The sequence below is a fragment of the Glycine soja genome, chromosome 15, assembly GCF_004193775.1.
Source record: "Glycine soja cultivar W05 chromosome 15, ASM419377v2, whole genome shotgun sequence".
NCBI classification, from domain to species: Eukaryota; Viridiplantae; Streptophyta; class Magnoliopsida; order Fabales; family Fabaceae; genus Glycine; species Glycine soja.
In genome coordinates this window covers 46,632,363-46,654,648 of record NC_041016.1, presented here as the reverse complement: position 1 = coordinate 46,654,648, position 22,286 = coordinate 46,632,363, and the positions used below count along the sequence as shown (strand labels likewise).

Here is a 22,286-nt window from a genome sequence, read left to right as displayed (position 1 = left end):
AAGATAGAAAACTAACATGACAACAACAACAACCTTCACAAGTTACCTATGCTAAAGTATGCTACTTTAGAATGATATGCGTTGTGACGAAGTGTTTGGATTAATGGATTTGAAATATCTACAATGTCATATCATGTTATCTTCATTAGAAGGAACCTACATCAGAATATGTCCTTTCTCAACAACATCAAAATATAATCCTGATATACCATTAGAAAGTTGCTCAAAATTTGACAATTAGAATGAAAACAATATAATGGATTGATAGAAAAGGAGTTGAGAACTGTAAAGTTAAAAGTAATCTGTCTACTTAGAAAAGAAGTCACCCAACTGTCATAATGACTAGTTTGACATGTGGGGCTTAAAAAAGGACCAATGATTGCTACAAAACATGAGAGAGAAGGTTGAAGACAACCTACACTATGCAGAAGCTAGATTCATCTTCTCTCCCCACTCTAGATGTGTTATAAGCTTATAATGGTTGTAACAAGAGTGCATACAACTTAAAGTTTTAGAGAAGATTCATTCCAATGAGTGTTGTAAAGTTGTAAAACCCCCTCAAACACATTCTTCTAATTTATAATCTATATGTATCCCAAATTAACCATACAAACTAAGTTTGGTTGTGAGAGAAGTGATAGGGAGAACCCATGGAATATGGGTAGCTTAGAGATAGTCTTTAAGATGATAGCCTAAAATGGCTAAAGTGAAATAATACTTGGGTAGCTTGAAGAAGTGCGAGAAATACTTCTATTGTCTCTCCCATAACCAAGTGTGTGTCGTTGTTGAGTGAGTTTTGATTCCAAAGAGTAATGAGAATCATTTTGTGGGTTAAGCCCACCTGAAAAGGTGAAGAATACTTTGATTGTCTCTCCCATAGTTTTGTGGTTGACACAAGTTATCTCCAAGCCAGGACCAAGTGTGGTGTTGTGGTGAGGGAGACGTTGTGAAGTCCAAAAAGTGGTTGATAGTTGTAAAAATCAAGCATGTGTTTGGTTTTGTTAATGGAAATCTCATTAGTTTGGGTGAGGAATGAATGTAGCCAAAGGTTGAGGTGAACCAATATAAGAATCCCAATGTTAAATCCCATTTTCTCTTCCTCTGTACATTATGTTATATGTTGTTATATATATTGTATTTGCATCAGAACATTCTGAGCATCATAATGCATACATAAGAAGATTTTCATAACAAGCCTAATAGTTTTGTAAAATGACATATTTGAACTAAATCATATTTGTGATAACAAGATTTGCCTTAAACCAGTTCAATCATATGTATCAAGGTATTAAAGCTTTCATAAAACATAAAAATGGTTTTGTGCATGAAAAGCTTGAAGCATCATTCTGAATAATAGATTTCTAAGCACAACATTCTGAGTGCTACATCTACATAACAAACCGAGTTTTTCATAGTAACAATATTTTGATAAATGCTTTTATTTAAGTAATGAACTTATGTACATAAACAAATGTGCATTGATATTAGCTTCTCATAATCATATCAAATATTTCATAATGAGTGTTGGGACTAACCACGTAGAGAGCTTAGTTATCTAAGGACTTGAACCTCTATGTGCAGAGTTTATGAACACCAAGGTAATCTTGAGCAAAAGTCCAGAAAGGACAAAGTTTCAGGAAAAGTTGGTAAAGTTACAATTCAACTCACCTTCATGTGACATTCTGATCACTTCAAGTTCAACATAAATTAATCAATTAAAAATTTATGTAATCAATTATAGTATGTTAGAACAAGCACTAGAACTAACTTCTATTGAAATTTGGATAAGAACATTGGGATAATTGATTACAGAATTCTCGTAATAAATTACAATGCCTATTTCAAGAGAATGAAGACTCTATGTTTTGAGATAATCAATTACCATTTTTCATAATCGATTACATTACATTTGAAAAACTTAAGGAATTCTTTGGAAATAGAAATAATTGATTACGATATATTATAATTGATTATGACTACTTCTAAGGAGCTTTTTTGTTTGGTCTCTATTGATCGAGATAATCGATTACCATATGTCGTAATTGATTACTGTGATTCTATAAATGCATGACAAAGTGTATTTGATCAAAATAATCAATTACAAGGTTTCTGTAATCAATTATAGCAGTTTTATTAGTTAAAATCTATATCAACCCTCACGTGTTATATCTCTCTAGTGAAATAATTCTAAACATATTCTAAGAGTCAACAAAAGAGGTTCTTGTGCATTCCTTTCAAGAGATCAACATAGCACAGATCTTGGAATCTCCATCATTGGTTGATATCTTTGTTATATTTTAATTTAAAATTTTGAAGTGTTACCTAAATTGATTTAAGGACAAAAAACAAAACAAACATAGTTTGCACATACTAAATTGAAAATTTTTATTGGTGAGGAAAAGAAACAAAAAATGTTAAATTGCAAGAACTAAAAAGATATTTAAGCCTAATGATGCGTAAAATATGAATGGAAAAGCACAAGTGTACGCTCACGCAATAGTATTGAGTACTAAAGTCTAGATATCAAACCCAAAGGACTAATCGTGTTCCCAAAATAATATATTTTGTAACTAAGTAATTGAAGAAAGAACTTGAAATTAAGATATGATTAATGAGCAATTATCTAATACAAAATTGAATCTAAACAATAAAGATAATGTGAAAGATCGAATGAGATGAATAGCCAAGGATTATTAGTTCACACAACCAATTCCCCTAATCCTAATTCTAACAAGATTCTTACGATTCCCAGTCAATTATTAGCCATTGAGAGTGGTCTAATGATACATACTCTTTGCCTTAAATAATACTCAATTGATGGTTGGCATATTAAATAATTCAAAGGATTAAGATTGATGACCAGGGTGATTAATCAATTTCTTGATTAACCTACCAAATATTATCCAACCAGTTTGACAATATAGTTTGGTATAAAACACTTTATTCCTAATCCTACCAAATACATACAAATAATCACTACTATGCAATCAATTATGTATTAGAATGATTGTTTCCAAATAGAAATTCAAAGTAAGGAATAGAATCAATTAACTGAATAACATCAACAATCTCATTAATAAAATCAAGAAAGAAGTTCAAGGTAGGTTACATCATAATACCCGAACTAGGGAGACTTGAGACTCATAGCCATGAATACACTAGATATCCTAAGAAGAAGCACAAACATACCAAGAGATTTGATATCCGAGCGAGGAATCTTCCTAATCGTAATCTTCGTGCTTTTGGGTCTAAGGACTCTTACATAGTTCTCTTGCTCTTTCAAAACTCAAAATTTTTTGCTAGAGTAAAAACTACTCAACCTACAGTCTAAAAGAGACTATTTATAACAAAAGATTTAAGTGACAACCAACGTGAATTAATCACGACCTTAATGAATTGATTAGGGTTGTGATGGTTTTTCGAATGCAAATCTATGTTTAGTCGTGATCAATCTATCAAGGCCTTGATGAATGTTCATGACCTTAATGAAGTGATCTGAGCCTTGATGAATTGATCACAACCTTGATGAAATGATTAGAGCATTGACAAATTTCTGACGTTGAGCCCTAATGCAATTAACATAGCCTTGATTATGCTAAAGTTGATCACAACCTTGATGATTAATCAAGGTCGTGATGAATGGTCACAGTCCAACTTTATCATATTTTCACTGGTTTTTTTAGTTTTTTTTTCTTCAAATACTCCTTAATAGCCTGTCTAACAAAACTAAGCATATATCATGAGTTATGCCCACAAATTGTATCATAAATGCACACAATAGACCTAGAACTATACATAAAAGACAATCAAAATCTAGTGTATCACCTACAAAATAGTATATTACAAGAACCAATGGACTTGGTTCTTGACATATGATTTGAGGTTTTTAATTTATTTTTTGCTTTAATTATTTTTGTTATGAGATTTGTTGTTGATTTGAGATCTATTGCTTTTTTTTTTGCTTTAATTAATTTGTTTTGAGGCTCAAAACTTCACTCTTTTTTGTTTTTAATTTCATATCTATATTTTTTTATCATCCAAGCAAAAGCAATATATTAAAACAGCCACAAGGGACATAAAACACATCTTAACCTAAGAGACTAAGCACCTCTCCTCTTAAACGACCCAATAGATCCACTAAGGGCCTTCTCTTATTCTTTACACTTCTACACAAAAACAAATAGATATAATTGATAGCTCTTACTAGATCCCTTCAACATTGCATCTATTACGAGCAAAGGCTTTTGTCTTGTATTCGAGAACAAGGTAACCTCTTTGTATCTACGCTATTCTAAGTAAAAGATAAAAAACTTAGTGATAATTTTCCATGCTTGCTGTTATTTCATATATCATGGTACTTATAATTGCATCTACATAGGATATTGGTACTAAAGGCCTCAATAGAGGAGACTAGATAATAATAGAATGGAAATATCCTAATAATAAAATTGTGGAAATATCCTAAGTGGTTGTAACGACTTACCGATAGGATAAGAGCAAAGAATATGTTGTTTATGAATCAAGCATAGTCACGAAGGTAAGCTGGTATCTGTACCCTTTTGAGCCTACTCTCCCTTTGGGTTGTATTTCTATCACTACCCACTGTTGGAAAACCAACCTTGTCCTTAAGGTTGGGCAACGAAAACAAAACTAAAACAAGAGTGGGTTTAGAAAAAAACATGATGGAAGTTGCTTTGTTGGTGGGGTTGTTTGGGCCTTGACAATGTTGGAAAGCAAAGGGCAAAAATGGTGTCGTGTGGGAATGCAAAACCCAATCCCTCTTTTTCTTTCTCAATAGTGTTATTTTTTTTATTTTCTTCTTTGCAGCAACTATGCCTAACCCTAAGGTCTTCTTCTACATGACCATTGGTGGGCAGCTTGTTGGTCGCATCATGATGGAGCTCTATGCCAACATGACTCCTCGCACTGCCGGGAACTTCTACGCGCTCTGCACCGACGAAAAAGGCGTAAGGCAGAGTTGTAAGCCCCTTCATTACAAGGGCTCATCCTTCCACCGCGTGATCTTGAGCTTCATGTGTCAGGGTGGCCACTTCACCTCCGAAAAAGGAAGTGGCAGCAAGTTGATCTATGGTGCCAAGTTCGCTGTGAAGAAACACACTGGTCCCAATATCTGCTCTATGGAAAACGCCAGTCCCATAACCAATAGATCACAGTTCTTTATTTGCGCAGAGAAGACAAAATGGCTTGATGAAATTGGGAGGTGATGGATGATATTGAATGTTGGCACAAAGGTTTTCAAAAGGAGAATGGCTTTGGTGAAGGAGGGGAAAACTTGGAAGATAGGAGCAGGATCACACAAGCCATGGTGGTGGAGGAGGCGGTGGTTTGTGCATCACCATTCATGTCGCTAACCTTGTTGATGGCTCTGCTGCACCAACGAAGGTGGGAGTAAACAATGATGTTTAGTGCTTGGAGACGGAGGATGTTGGAAGGGGCGATATCGAAGGCGATGAGCGTTGAGGTAGTTGCGGAGCGCGATTTGGCGAAAGATGAAGGCATGTACTGTGGTGGGAGTGTGGGCAATTGGCTCTTCTGATTGGCTCTTCTGCACTCTTGTGAAGAAGTGTGCTGGCAGGGAGGCTTAGTGACTGTTGATGTTGTCTTGACTATTGCATTTGTCAGGTCGTGTTTACATGTAGTAGTGTTAACTTGTGAACGAAATGGTGGATATGGTGGTGGGGTGGTGGTGGCAAATACGATGACTGTGGAAGGGAGACATTTATACTCTCAAGAGGCAAGTAGGACATTTTATGGTTTCGGTAGTCGTCGTGAAAGTGGAAGATGAAGGTTAAAGAGTTTCCACGATACCACATAAGGTACCTAATTCAACTCAAATTAATTTAACACATAATATAGTGTCCAAACATAAATAACCTCGTGAGAGGAAAGTTATAACATGCAACTTTCAACTAATGATAATGAGGAATTATAAATAAATTTCTTAAAAATTAATTTCTTTTATGTTACTTTAAGAGTCACTTACTATAACTAATTTTAAATGTTTTGTTTTAAATTTTAAAAATTTAAATAGTAAAATCAAATTTTAAATGTTTTTATCAATTCTAAAATTTTATAAGAAAAATCTTATTTTAAATAATAAAAAATCAATTCTTTAATTTTATAACTTTCTTTATAAAATTTATATAATAAAATCATTATTTTTAAGTTGGTCTTTATACTGAATATTTAAATGATGTTGAAAAATTATTTTTATATTTTTCTAAAATTTATATAATAAATATTTCTTTTCTTTTAGGCTATTAATCGATGTCCACAAATTAACAAGATCTTAAAACATCTTGCGAATAACTTGATTTACATATGGCGAACAAAATCATGCTTGTTTAGAAAAATTAAGAAAAATAAAAGATAAAGGCGTAATAGCATACGTCAGTACGACGTCAATTTTATAGTTTTTATTTGTTCTTTCGTCAATTTTTTAGTATAAAACAATTATGTCTTCTCTCTTGACCGGTCAACACTGACTTCCTATGACCAAAACCGATCGGTCATTTCCAAATTTTCCCTATTCCGAAGGTGGAGGCAAGTTTCTATGATACTGGCAAAGAGACTTTTATATAAAAAAATATTAATAAAACAACATAATTTTTATTATTCTCCTTTTCTCACTTTATATTATACAATGATCAATTTATCTTCTCTTTTCATCTTTGCCTGACGCTTAGTTCGGTAAAAACAATGTTATGAGAATGAAAATGAAAAAAGTTGAAAGGAAATAAAGAGTAAAATTACATGTGTTTGTTACATGTGAAAGTGGATAACAGATTCAAATTTTGTGTGACACCTAAAAGTATGAACATTGAAATTAATATTTTTAAGATATTGATGGAAGAATTAAAAATATATTTATTGTGAAGATAGTAGAAATACATAAAAAAAAATCATGAATCATAAAATTTTGTACTTCTTAAAAAAATTATTTTAATTTCTTAATCAATATTCTAATAACATATGTTATTGTTTGAAATATTTTTTTAAGAATATTTTATGAAAAGAAACCAGTACATTAAAAGTAAGAGAGAGAGGGAGACACCATCTGACTTTTTGCATTCTGCATAATGCCATAGTCGATGATGCATTTCTATATATAATCGGAAATGCTCCTCCTCCTTTTTTTAAGACACTTTCCCACTTATTAATAATAATAATAATAATAATAATAATAATAATAATAATAATAGTAATATATTTTTATTTAATTTTTTTTTCTCTTTTTAGTCATTTAGTTATTATAATTCAAATATTTTTTCACTTTTTTCATTTTAATCAAACAACCTTATTTTTTATCTGCTATCTATTTTTTTATTTCTTTTTATTCTTCAGACTCTCATTCATTTTCATTTTATTTTGTCGAACATATTATAAGTATAGTTATCCCTTAAGTGTTTGAATTGTGTTTGGTAGAGTAGAAAGAAAAAAAATAAAAGAGAATGAAAAAAATAAGATTATTTGATTTAAATGAAAAAGTGTATAAAAGAGAAAAATATCATTGAGTCAAACATATATTTATGTCTTAAAAGACAAATCAAGGTCCTTAATTATTTTAATTAGATATAAACAAATAAAAAGGTTAAGAGTTGTGTGTTAAAACCTCATTTAATACTTTGTGTCTGAGATCTTCTTTGTAGAAACATTCTTTAAAGATTTATCGAATCCTATGAAGAATAAAAGAAATCAACATCAGAAATTCCTCAATCACCATAAAAAAGAAAAAGCTTTGCTATGCAGGACCTATTCTAACACAAAGAAGTGACTTCCTGTCGTAGTTTGCTAACATGCGAATGTTGAAGAAAGGGGTTTCTACATGAGAAAATGACGTGCATTTAATGCTCTCAATGACCATTTTCATTAGACGAAGATCAAGTGAGATATCTACTCGTTGTGAGATAACGGATACTTGAAAATGTTGTCTATATAAACTAGAAGCTTTGAAGATTGAATACAAGAATCTTGCAAAAAAAAATTCATTATTCTTTTTGCAAAAAACCTTCAGTAAATCATTGTAAAGTTAGAAAAAACTCTCAAAATACCTTAAATATATTGAGATAAAAAGACTAAGCATTGTGTTCATTTTTCCATATGGTTCCTTTTTCTCCAATTTTTAACAAATATATTCAAGGGAAATGAAATACCGGAAAGCGCACCGGGTCATCAAGTATTTAAAATTAAAACGGAATGGTCTGAGTATCGAACTCAGGAAACTTGCTTATTAGACAGAGTTTTATTCAGATGTAAGGCATTGTTGGAATAAACACTGATAATTGATGGTTAAAAACAAAAATAAACTAATTCTATGGTAAAAACAATAAATGTAAGTAAGTAAAAGTTGACAACAATAGGTAAAAAGCGTTGGGTCTTTCTAGCAAACAAGTTGATGCATATGAGGATATTTCTCTAATTAATCATGTTCTCGTGTTCTATGTTGTAGCCTAAAGTACTAAATCTCGATCCCTCGTAAGTTTAGACTAATTTAACCTAAGCTTCACCGCAGATCCCTCTTGTAAGACTAGGCTTAACTTAAACAGCATTATCATCACAGCATATTTAGAAAACCAAAACCCCACAATCCATCTCTGGTAATGTAGTTATTTAGTCCTGCTTCTATCAAGTTCTAAGGCAATAGTACATTTCCCAATGCTAAAGTCACCTAACAGTACACACAAATGGGTGATCAGGCTAAGAGCATGCAATAATTAAGCATTGAAAGAAGCATTGAACACAAAAAACATAGTTAATTAGATATTAAAGATAATGATGCAATCCTCCCTAGGAAGGGACCAATCACTAGAACCATGAGCAAGAGGCTCCAAGAAGATTGGGCTAGAGCTGCTGAAGAAGGCCCTAGGGTTCTCATGAACCTTAGGGTAGATTTCTGAGCCCATGGGCCAAGGTTGGGTCCAATTATCTTTGTACATATTAGACTAGGATGTCATTATATTTGGTCCTTGTATATAGGGCTCTATATTGTAGTTAGGGTACCCTAGAAATATAGGATTTTTCAGCCCTTGTATTTTTGGGCACCTAGACTAGTTTTTGTATTAGGGGTAGTTTTGTAATTTCACATGCACTAAGTGGATATTTGATGTGTGTGGCTGGAAATAAATTTAATTGAATTGGTAGAAGCCCAATCCAATTAAATTTTAGAGGGGGAGGTGAGCATTTGCTTACTACACCCCATTGCCACATCATATAGTCACACTTTGTGCATGTCCTTCATGCTTTTCATGCCTCATGACACCTAAGCACACTTAGTGGAGAATCTTGGAATTGATCTTGGATTAGTGGGCTGAACCATAACTAAAATTCACTAATCATAATTAGTGAAATTTTGGCTCCAAAGTTTGGCTCCACAAATTCAATTTCAAATTCAAGTGAAATTTGAATTTCCCTCCAATTTTGTGTGACACTTAGGCTATAAATAGAGGTCATGTGTGTGTATTTTTTTTGAACTTTGATCATTTGAATATTAACTTCAGATTTCAGAGCTCCTTTTGAGCACAAAATTTCGTGCTCTTCTCTCCCTCTCCCTTCATTCATCTCCTTCTTCCTCCAAGCTCTTATCCATGGCCTCCTATGGTGGTGAGCTTCTTCTAGACTCATCTTCTCCTTGAAGTGGCGTCTCCTCTCTCTCTTCCTTCTCCATTCCGCTGCCATTTATCTTCCAAGAAGCAAAGGAATCCATTGATGAAGAAGATCCTAGGCCTACAAGCTCCAATGGAGCTTACATCATGTGGTATCAAGAGCATCTTCATCTAGGTGATGTTCTTTTGCTTCCTCTATCTTTTTGTTCGGTGAATTCTCTTTAATTCCTTGTTCTTCATCTTATTCTCCATGTATATCCTCCATTGTCTTGTGGTTTGGTGCTGTTTAGAGTAGATTCAAAAAAAAATAAACCGATTAAATCTTAGATCTACACTTGTTCTTGCATTTCTATGGTTCAAATTTTGTAGATCTACTCTTGAATCTTGTTTTTGTGTTGATTTTAGGTTCTATCATTTTTCATTCATAATATTCTTGTGCTGAACCTTAGATCTAAATTTTCTTCCAAAATATTGATTAAAAAAAAAAACACAAAAATCTAAGTGTAAATCACTTAATCCATGTTGTCTTAGAGTCATGTTTAGTCATAGTAATTGTCACATTATGTTCTAAGTTTGTGTTGAATTTTATTTTGTTGATTGAATTCTAGATACATTTGTTCATGTATTCTTGTCATTCTTAGCCTATCTTTTGAATTTTGAGTCTAATTCATGCATGTTATTTAGTTCATAACATGTTCTAAATCAATTCCTAGAAGTAGTCTTGTTCTTGAACTCTTTTTTGTTTTCTAAGATTCCTACATGATGCCTATGATGAAGTTGAGTTGTGGTGCTGAGTTGTGGCTGGATTTGTGAATCAAATAAGTCTTAAGCTCTCTTGAATTGTGTTATTCAAGATAATTGAGCTTAAGCAAACACAAATTGTAACTATCCAAGCCTTAAGCAACATAAACACTACTCTTGATTTCTAGGTTGAAATCGCTGGTGCAGGCAGCTTGAACATACAAAAGTGTATAAATTACTGGGAATTGGTCACTACGTTTTTTGAGCTGAAACTTTTACTGAATTTTTTAGACATCTGGACCAAAATTATAAAAAAAGAACCAAGCGATTTGCATTAAAGGAAAAATAAAGAAAAATCTCACAAGTTGGCAGAAAAATCAGTGTCCAGGAAAAAAAAAAAAAGGTGAAAGGAAAGTGTGCTTGTTGTTTTGGCTCAAAATTTGTTCTATAATTGGTGCCTATTTTATACCAATCCTAGTTCTGAAATTTCAATTGAAAATTATTGTGAAAACAAGTGCCAAAACTAGAGGTTTCTTGAGTCGTTTTTGTTTTTTTTTTTTTAGTTTTTCTACTCTACTCTAGAGCCATTCTAGGTTTCTCTTTGAGTCCTAGCTTGCTTTTTTGTGCTTTCCATTGCTTTAATTGTTGAATAATCCTTGGAAATTTGTCTTGTTAAAACTCTATTGGTTTAGCTTTCATTTCATTTTTTTTTGTCTTTGGTTATTGTTTGTCTCTTTGTTTCCTTGCTTGTGAGTTGCCATATAGGGAATTGGAAAGGAGGATTGGTGCCATATCTTGAAGAATTTGAGTCAAGAAGCAAGGGGCCAACCACCTTAAGAGCTATTGGACTAAGAAGCACTCCAAATTGAGTGAAACACTAAAGAGAGAATAGCCACCACAATTGAGGACTTTTTTCTTTGTAATTTTGTAATTGGCAATTTGCTTTGCTTTCAAATTTTGTAACAAAAAGGCCTTCCATTGGAAGTAAGTTGGGAGCCTCCGCTAGGTCACCCTACTTCCATTTGTGTGTAATAATTTTAGGCAATTTTCCCTTAGGATAGTGAGTGTTTTGTTGGGAACCTTAAATGAGGTCATCCAAACACTCTTAGGATCCGCCTAGTTTGCATTTCTTGCACTTTAATTTCTTGCTTACTTTCATAGCTTATTTCCTTTACCCTCCATTGTCAAACCGCCTAGATAGCTTTCCTTTTACCAATTAGTTTTTACCTTATCTTTCACACCTTTTTTAGTGTTTATTTTGGCTAGTTTCAACCATAGTTTCTTTTACCTTTTGTTTTCAAACCCCCAACAAGAAAGAACCATAACTTAGGAACCAACATGAGTCTTCATTCTTCATCTAGTGTTAATGGTGAGGGTTCTACTCCTAAGGACCCCTTGTATAAGATATTAGATGAGTTGAGATCCCTTAAGTTGTGGAAAGAAAAACAAGAGAGAAAAGAAAAAGGTAAAAAAAGAGTGGACAAAATAAGTCAAGATGAAAGAGAGAAAATAAGAGAGGAAGAAAGAAGAAAAATAATGAAAGAAATGAAAAGAGAAAAACATGCCTCCTATAGTAGTCATGACTCTTGCAAAAGTTTAAGTGAAGAACTTAGCGACTATTATAGAGGGCGTCATAGTTCACATACTAAACATCACTCCCAAAGAAGAGAAAAGGATAGAAGGCCTCAAGAGGTTAACATTAGCCTCCCATATTTCCACGGAAAAGATAATGTTGAGGCCTACTTAGATTGGGAAATGAAGGTTGAACAACTCTTTGCTTGCCATCATATTAGCGAAGAGAGAAAAGTTCCATTGGCTACCCTTAGCTTTCAAGGGTATGCCCTCTATTGGTGGACTTCCCTTGTTAAAGAACGAAGGATTCATGAGGATCCTCCAGTAGAGTATTGGAATGATCTTAAGAGTGCCCTTAGGAAGAGGCACATTCCCTCCTACTATGAAAGGGAGCTTATGGACAAGCTCCAAAGGCTTAGACAAGGGAGTATGAGTGTTGAAGAATATAGACAACAAATGGAACTACTCCTTTTAAGAGCTGGACTTAGGGAGGAGGAAAGAACAAGCATAGCTAGGTTCCTTAGTGGGCTCAATATGGAAGTGAGGGACAAGGTTGAACTCCTTCCATATAGGGACCTAGATGAGCTAGTCCAACTTTGTATAAGAGTGGAGCAACAACTTAAAAGAAAGCCTTCTTAAAAATCTTATGGCTCTCACTCTTATCCAAGGAAGGACCAAGCCCATGGAATTTTAGGGGCTGCACCTTCAAAACCCAAGGAAGATAAGGGTAAGACCATAGAGAAATACACCCCTAAGACTAGTTCTCAAGAAAGGACTAGCAACATTAAATGCTTCAAATGTCTTGGGAGAGGTCACATTGCCTCTCAATGCCCCACAAAGAAAACCATGATCATGAGGGGTCAAGACATTTATAGTAGTCAAGAGGAGATTACTTCTTGCCCTTCCTCTAGTGGAAGTGAAGATGAAGTAAGGGGTGAAGAGTCTAGTGAGGAAGTCTACCCTCATGAAGAAGGTGACCTCTTAATGGTTAGAAGGCTCCTTGGAGGTCAATCTTGTGATTTATCTCAATCCCAAAGAGAGAACATCTTTCATACAAGATGCAAAATTTTAGATAAAACTTGTTCTCTCATTGTGGATAGTGGATCTTGTTGCAATTGTTGTAGCACAAGATTAGTTTCCAAGTTGAACCTCACTATCATTCCCCACCCAAAACCTTATAAACTTCAATGGCTCAATGAGCAAGGGGAAATGATAGTTAACCAACAAGTGAAGGTACCTTTCTCCATTGGGACATATAAGGATGAAGTTAATTGTGATATAGTTCCCATGGAGGCAGGACATATTCTTTTAGGAAGGCCGTGGCAATTTGATAGGAAGATCATTTATAATGGCCTAACTAATGAGATTAGCCTCACCCATCTTGGCACTAAATTTGTGTTGCATCCTCAAACACCTTCACAGGTGGCCAAAGATCAACTAACTATGAAAGATAAGAGGGATGAGGAAGAAAAATTAGAAAAACAAAAGAAAAAGAAGGATAGTAAGGTCTTGTCTTCAAAGGCCAGGGGGAAGGAAAAAGAGGGAAAGGATTCCTCCAAGAAGATTGTTAAGAAGGAAAATCATTTTGCAACAAAAGGTGATATTGAAAGAGCACTCCTTCTTAAACAATATTTCTACCTTCTCCTATCAAGGGAAACATCCCTTAGCACTGCCACAATTCCTACATTTGAGACCTTACCCCCAAAGGTCCAAGAACTCTTACATGAATTTGGTGATATATTTCCCAAAGAGATACCCCCTGGGCTACCTCCTTTAAGGGGAATAGAACACCAAATAGATTTAGTCCCAGGAGCAAGCCTTCCTAATAGGCCAGCCTATAGGACTAACCCTCAGGAGACTAAGGAGATAGAGTCTCAGGTTAAAGAATTGTTGGAGAAGGGCTGGGTCCAAGAGAGCCTAAGCCCATGTGCTGTGCCAGTGTTGTTGGTGCCCAAAAAGGATGGTACGTGGAGAATGTGTACAGATTGAGGGCCATCAACAACATCACTGTAAAGTATAGGCACCCCATTCCTAGACTTGATGATCTGCTTGATGAGTTGCATGGTGCCAATATCTTTTCAAAAATTGATCTTAAAAGTGGTTATCACCAAATCAGGATGAAAAAGGGTGATGAGTGGAAAACTGCTTTCAAGACCAAGTTTGGTTTGTATGAATGGCTAGTGATGCCTTTTGGGCTCACTAATGCACCAAGCACCTTTATGAGGCTTATGCATCATGTCTTAAGGGATTTCATAGGTAGATTTGTAGTTGTTTATTTTGATGATATTTTAGTGTATAGTAGGAGCCTAGATGATCACTTAGGACATCTCAGACAAGTTCTTTCAGTCCTTAGGAAAAACACCCTCTATGCAAATATAGAGAAGTGTACCTTTTGTGTAGATAATATAGTTTTCTTAGGTTTTGTAGTTGGTAGAAATGGGGTCCAAGTGGACCCTGAGAAAATCAAGGCCATCCAAGAATGGCCCACCCCAAAAAGTGTGGGAGATATTAGGAGCTTCCATGGGTTAGCAAGCTTCTATAGAAGGTTCGTTCCTAATTTCTCTACAATTGCATCACCTCTCAATGAGCTGGTGAAGAAGAATGTGGCATTTACCTGGGGTGAAAAACAAGAGCAAGCCTTTGCTTTGCTCAAAGAAAAGCTTACTAAGGCACCTGTTCTAGCTCTTCCTGACTTTTCTAAAACTTTTGAGCTAGAATGTGATGCCTCTGGAGTGGGAGTTGGAGCTGTATTGTTACAAGGTGGGCACCCTATTGCTTATTTTAGTGAAAAACTTCATAGTGCCACCCTCAACTACCCCACCTATGATAAAGAGCTTTATGCCTTAATAAGAGCCCTCCAAACTTGGGAACATTACCTTGTTTCCAAGGAATTTGTCATTCATAGTGATCATCAATCACTTAAGTACATTAGAGGGCAAAGCAAGTTAAACAAGAGGCATGCAAAATGGGTAGAGTACCTAGAGCAATTTCCATATGTTATCAAATACAAAAAGGGAAAAACAAATGTGGTAGCTGATGCCCTCTCTAGGAGACACACATTGTTTTGCTCCCTAGGAGCTCAAATTTTAGGATTTGATAATATTAGGGACTTGTATGCTTTAGATGAACATTTCTCTCCCATTTATGAGAGTTGTGGGAAAAAGGCCCAAGATGGATTCTATTTGGCTGAGGGGTATTTGTTCAAAGAGGGAAAGCTTTGCATACCCCAAGGATCCATTAGGAAATTACTTGTGAAAGAGAGCCATGAGGGTGGGCTCATGGGCCACTTTGGGATAGATAAGACCCTTGTCTTCCTCAAAGAAAAGTTTTATTGGCCCCATATGAAGAAAGATGTCCATAAGCATTGCACTAGGTGTGTGGCTTGTTTACAAGCCAAGTCTAGGGTGATGCCTCATGGGCTATACACACCCTTACCCATCCCATCTGCACCTTGGGTAGACATTAGTATGGACTTTGTCCTTGGGCTTCCTAGAACCCAAAGAGGTGTAGACTCTATCTTTGTGGTGGTGGATAGGTTTAGCAAGATGGCACACTTTATACCATGCCACAAGGTGGATGATGCTTCCCACATCTCAAAACTCTTTTTCAAGGAAGTTGTGAGACTCCATGGTTTGCCTAGGACCATTGTGTCAGATAGAGATGCTAAGTTCCTTAGCCACTTCTGGAAAACCTTATGGGCTAAGTTAGGAACTAAACTTCTTTTCTCTACCACTTGTCATCCACAAACTGATGGGCAAACAGAGGTAGTGAATAGGTCTTTATCCACCCTTTTAAGGGCTCTTCTGAAAGGCAACCATAAGTCTTGGGATGAGTATCTTCCTCATGTAGAATTTGCCTACAACAGGGGGGTTCATAGAACCACCAAGCAGTCCCCTTTTGAGGTTGTCTATGGGTTCAATCCCCTAACACCGTTAGACCTCATTCCCCTCCCACCGGACACTTCTTTTATACATAAAGAAGGGGAATCTAGGTCAGAATTTGTAAAGAAGATGCATGAGAGGGTTAAGAACCAAATAGAGAACCAAACAAAGGTGTATTCAACTAAAGGCAATAGAGGAAGAAAAGAGCTAGTTCTTAATGAGGGTGACTGGGTTTGGCTCCATCTTAGGAAGGATAGATTCCCTACTAAAAGGAAATCCAAGCTTAGCCCTAGAGGGGATGGACCTTTTCAGGTTTTGGAGAGGATCAATAACAATGCCTATAGGTTGGACCTCCCAGAAGAGTATGGAGTCAGCACCACTTTTAACATTTCTGATTTAACTCCTTTTGCAGGTGGAGCTGATATTGAGGAGGAGGAACTAACAGATTTGAGGTCAAATCCTCTTCAAGGGGAAGGGGATGATGCAATCCTCCCTAGGAAGGGACCAATCACTAGAACCATGAGCAAGAGGCTCCAAGAAGATTGGGCTAGAGCTGCTGAAGAAGGCCCTAGGGTTCTCATGAACCTTAGGGTAGATTTCTGAGCCCATGGGCCAAGGTTGGGTCCAATTATCTTTGTACATATTAGACTAGGATGTCATTATATTTGGTCCTTGTATATAGGGCTCCATATTGTAGTTAGGGTACCCTAGAAATATAGGATTTTTCAGCCTTTGTATTTTTGGGCACCTAGACTAGTTTTTGTATTAGGGGTAGTTTTGTAATTTCACATGCACTAAGTGGATATTTGATGTGTGTGGCTGGAAATAAATTTAATTGAATTGGTAGAAGCCCAATCCAATTAAATTTTAGAGGGGGAGGTGAGCATTTGCTTACTACACCCCATTGCCACATCATATAGTCACACTTTGTGCATGTCCTTCATGCTTTTCATGCCTCATGACACCTAAGCACACTTAGTGGAGAATCTTGGAATTGATCTTGGATTAGTGGGCTAAACCATAACTAAAATTCACTAATCATAATTAGTGAAATTTTGGCTCCAAAGTTTGGCTCCACAAATTCAATTTCAAATTCAAGTGAAATTTGAATTTCCCTCCAATTTTGTGTGACACTTAGGCTATAAATAGAGATCATGTGTGTGTATTTTTTTTTGAACTTTGATCATTTGAATATTAACTTCAGATTTCAGAGCTCCTTTTGAGCACAAAATTTCGTGCTCTTCTCTCCCTCTCCCTTCATTCATCTCCTTCTTCCTCCAAGCTCTTATCCATGGCCTCCTATGGTGGTGAGCTTCTTCTAGACTCATCTTCTCCTTGAAGTGGCGTCTCCTCTCTCTCTTCCTTCTCCATTCCGCTGCCATTTATCTTCCAAGAAGCAAAGGAATCCATTGATGAAGAAGATCCTAGGCCTACAAGCTCCAATGGAGCTTACATCAGATAATTACATCAACTATTCCTTAGAAATCTCCAACTAGGGTGTTTAACCAACCATACAAGGAACCCTAATACAAATGAGACAGAAAGTACAAAGCAATTGTTGCTTACACAAGAAGGGGGATCCCTCCTCCTCTTCTTGGCACCCCACAATCACTCAAACACTCTCTAATCTCTCTAAAAATGTAGAACCCTAGGCTTCTCTGCACAGCTACTCCTCTTTGCTGCCTCCAGAGTCTCTCTCGAAGTCTGTGCAGCTCTGGTCTCCAAAAATCATTCCCTAATTATGACAATTTAGGCTTTAAATAGGCTCTAAAATCGCGTCGTCGCGCTTAGTGCGAGTAAGTGGATTTGGGCTAAGCGCCAATGTTGTGCTGAGCTTGGCAAGAGACAAACGTCTCGCTTAGCGAGCTGATCTCGCGCTTAGCGTGCGGCCTTGATTCTTAAGCTCTTCCAGATTCCCTTGTCACGCTAAGCACGCTGAAGCGGCGCTTAGCCCAGGATGTGCGCTAAGCCCAACAACTACTTTGGCACTTCAAGAATTTAGCCTCTTTTGACCTGAAATTGTGCAAATTTTATCATTAAATCACATGGGATATACTCTAAAGACAACTATTCAAACAAAACAAGATTTATATACAAATTCCTATCAAATAACTATAAATTAGGGAACTATACAAGTTTTAGAAAAAATTTTCTACACAAAAGTTAGTTGTATAAAAAGACTAACACATTGATTTGTATATCCGTCTGTAAGATGATTTCAGATTCAATCTTTGAGAAAACCTCAGCCACAAATCTATTCTAATTTGTATAAAGCTAACAATGGCTTGGTAGGATAAAGAATACTAGGTGACAATCAAGCTTAAGGTAGAACTTGATTTGTAGAGCTAGAAGTGGTCATGATGCAATACTTGTAACTAGTATGAAGTTTGAAAAACTTGGTGTTTTGCTAAGAACTGGACGTAGTCTCCATGGTAGAGACGAATCAATATAAATTTTTGTGTCAGATACTTTCTTGCTTTTCTGCTGCTTATAATTAACCCAAGGTCTGAATTGGTTGCAGGCTTTTGAAAACATCTTTTGCTTTACATTTTTGTTTTGCATCATGTGAGTGTGTTTTTCAAAAAGTTTTGTTATATGACTTACAAAGTTCTCTTTTCAGACAAAAAACTTTGTTCAAAAAAAGGTTTAAAAATGTACAATTCAACCCCCCATTCTTGTGATTTTTGTCTTTACAATTTGGTATTAGGGCTTAGCCTCTAAGGGTTGAGCACCTAATAGTGTCTAGAGGAAAAAGTTCCCGATGGCAAATAGCAACAACAACGGTTAATTCATTGTCGATGGAGCATCTCTCACAAGACCATCAAGTTTCATAGGAGAGGACTATCCATACTAGAAAGATAGGATGAAGATGTACATCAAGTCCAATCACTATAGGCTCTGGCTGATCATCACAAATGGAGACATACCCATTTCCAGACCTGAAGCAAAATAGACACACAAATATCTAGCTACAATGAGCTAAACACAAAAGCTCGTTATACTCTAACATGTGCTCTCTCTAGAAATGAGTATAAAAAGATATGTAGACCAAAGAAAACCAAAGGGATATAGGACTCTCTAAGTACTAATTATGAAGGAACATAAGATGCCCAACTCAGAAAAGTTGTCACTCTAACGTATCACTATGAATGCTTTTGCATGAAGGATGGAGAATTTTTGGATGACATGTTTAGGATACTACAAGTTATTCTGGATGGACTTGAAGCTCTAGGACACACCTTTACTAAAGCTCATATCAATTTGAAGATCCTAGACAACTTTCCAAAGATGTAAGAACCAAAAACAACAACCATCCAAGAAGCTAGAAACTTTAAAACCCTAGCTTAGGATGAACTATTAGGTATTCTAAGAGTTCATAAAGTCCATCTTCAGAACATGGATCATTTGAAAAAAAGGAACTTTATTGCCCTCAAAACTAGAGAAACTAGCTCCAAATGTGAAGAAAGAAAGAGCTCATCTAAGGCTCTGAAGGTGTAGATGGCTGAGTTTGATGACTTAGATAATAATTCTAAAGGATTCATAAGCAATGAAGTACCCTTTATGTCAAGAAAATTCAAATAAATAATCAAGAAGAAAGGAAAGCTCCAACACTCTTCTAGACGTAAAGATACAAGATTTAAAAAGAAACACAAGGAGGAGAGCAACGAGATCATCTGCTTCAAGTGTAAGAGAAAGAAAAAGAAAAAGACATACTTGAGAAAAGAAAAAGAAATGTCCAACGGTTACTAGGGATAACTCAGAGAGTGAGAAGAGAAGTAATTCAAATGATGATCAAGCTAATATATTTTTGATGGCAGATATAGACAAAAAAATTGAGGAAAAAACCTACTTTGAATTTGACTCTTCTTTTTGTTCTTCATCAGAAGATGAAGAAGATGTGCCCTATGATGTTCTTCTTGAGAATAGTCATATGATTTCTCTTCAATGCAAAAAGTATAAAGAAAATACAAAATATCCGTTTGTGAAAATAAAGAACTGAAGAAATCAAATGAAGATCAAAAAAGAAAATCTAGACTCTAGAAGAGAGTCTAAGTCATGGCAGTAAGACTAATGAATCCTTTATAGTTGAAAAGCTAAGAGAGGAAATCGCTTGTATTACAAAAGGCTTTGGGAAGACAAATAATGATTATATTGTATCCTTTAATAAAGACTGGTGTATAGTCAAGACAGAAGATGACAAGTTCTTCTTTACTAGCAGACGACACAACAATTTGTAAGAAATTGGCTTAATAGGTCTAAGTAAATAAAATGTAACGTGTCTACTTTCTAGAGAAATTGAAAGATGGTTTTTGCATAAAAAACTCAGGCTTGTCAATCTAAGACACATTTCAAAACTATCCAAAAGGGATTTAGTAAATAAACTTCCTACGATTTTTTGGAAAACTTATTTTCTCTTAAAAGCATGTCAACAAGGGAAATAGATCAAAACCTCTTTTCAATCTAAAGATGATGTTTCCACTACTAGACCATTACAACAATTAGACATGGATCTATTTGGACCAACGAGAAAGTTAAGTCTAGGAGGGAAGAAATATGGCTTTGTTATAGTCAATGACTATTCTAGATGCACATGGGTATACTTCCTTGTTCATAAACTTGAGTCTTTTAAGGTTTTTGAAATATTTTGTAAAAGGTTTTTGTATCACTTCTATGAGAAGTGATCATGGGACTAAGTTTGAAAATATTGAGTTCGGATCATTCTATGAAAAGAATGGTATTTTTAACAGCTTCTCTTCATCGAGAACTCCTTAAAAAGGAAAAATAGAATATTGATTAGACCTTTGATAAAAAAGACTCCTTATGAACTATGGAGAGAACAAGATCCAACATCTCATACTTCTATCCATTTGGATGTGAGTGTTTTATCCTAAACACTAAAGATGACCTGGCTAAGTTTAATTCAAAAGTGGATAATTCTCAGGATATTTTGATAGATCTAAAACCTATAATGTTTTCAACTCAAGGACTTTAGTCATAGAATAATCTGTTCATGTTAAATTCAATGATGAACTAACATATGATAGGAAGCTATCAGATCTTGAGGATGATTTTGTAGATATGCAGATTAGTCCGTTTGATGTATCTAAAGAAAATAAACTCAAACAGTATATTGAAATTCTTCCATTGACTAAACAATCCCCAAATCAACCATCTTAGATGAAGGACTAGAAATTCGTTCTTTGTCATCCATAAGATCAAATGATTGGAGATCAAACTGAAGGAGTTAAAACTAGATCATCATTCCAAGATATTGCATCTTATGCATTTGTGTCTGAAGTTGAACCTAAAACAATAGATGAAGTTTTGACAGACAATGACTGGATCATTGCAATGGAAGAAGAACTTCATCAGTTCACTAGAAATTATGTCAAAACACTTGTTCCCAAGTAAAAAAAAAAAGTGTCCTTGGAACAAGATGGGTCTTTAGAAACAAGTTGGATGAACAAGATAAAGTAGTACGAAACAAAGCTACGTTAGTGGCTTAAGGCTATAACCAGCAAGAAGGTATAAATTTCATTGAAACCTTGCTTGCAAGACTTGAAGCCATAAGAATCATGCTTGCCTTTGTTGCTCATAAAAAACATTAAGGTTTTTCAAATGGATGTTAAAAGTGTCTTTTTAAATGGTTTTATTAAAGAGGAAGTATATGTCAAATAACCTCCTGGTTTTGAGGATCAAACTCTTCCAGACCATGTTTTCAAACTTAAAAAGGTTTTGTATGGTCTGAAATAGGCACCATGTACTTGGTATGATAAGATGGACTTTTTCCTTTTAGAAAATGGTTTTATGAGAGGCAAGGTAGACACAACTCTTTTTAGAAGAGAAGTTGGCAAGGATTTCATTAGAGTTCAAATATACATTGATGATATTATCAAGCTACTAATGAATCTTTGTGCAAAGATTTCTTTGATCTGATGAAGAGTAAGTTTAAAATGATGAAGAGTGAGCATAATGGGAGAACTTAAGTTCTTTTTGGGGCTTCAAATCAAACAGGATAACAAAGGTATATTCATTAATAAAAAAAATACACTAAAGAGCTTATAAGAAAGTTTAAGATGGAAGGTGCTAAACCAATGAAAACTCCCATGCATGCTTCCAATCCTCTAAGTAAAGACAAAAAAGTAAACCATTAGATCAAACGATCTACAAAGGTATGATTGGATCACTTCTGTATCTAAGTGCTAGAATACCTAATATTATGTATACTGTATTTTTGTGTGTAGATTTCAGTATGATCCTCGGGAGTCACATCTCAAATTTGTTAAAAGAATCTTGCAATATCTAGTAGGCACTACTAACCAATTTTTGTTCTATAAGAAAAACTAGGATTTCATGTTAGTAGGATACTGTTATGCAGATTATGCATGAGACAAAGTTGAACTAAAAAGTACAAGTGGTGGATGTCATTATCTTAGACCTTGTATAATATCGTAGGCAAGTAAGAAGC

General features: G+C 35.2%; 1 protein-coding gene across 1 annotated transcript; it reads left to right on the top strand.

The window, feature by feature from the left end:
- The first annotated feature begins 4,832 nt into the window (after window positions 1-4,832).
- LOC114386218 (peptidyl-prolyl cis-trans isomerase 1-like) lies at window positions 4,833-5,225 on the top strand. Its single transcript, XM_028346191.1, has one exon. It carries the CDS (start codon window positions 4,833-4,835, stop codon window positions 5,223-5,225), a length of 393 nt encoding a protein of 130 aa, XP_028201992.1.
- Window positions 5,226-22,286: the final 17,061 nt, after the last annotated feature.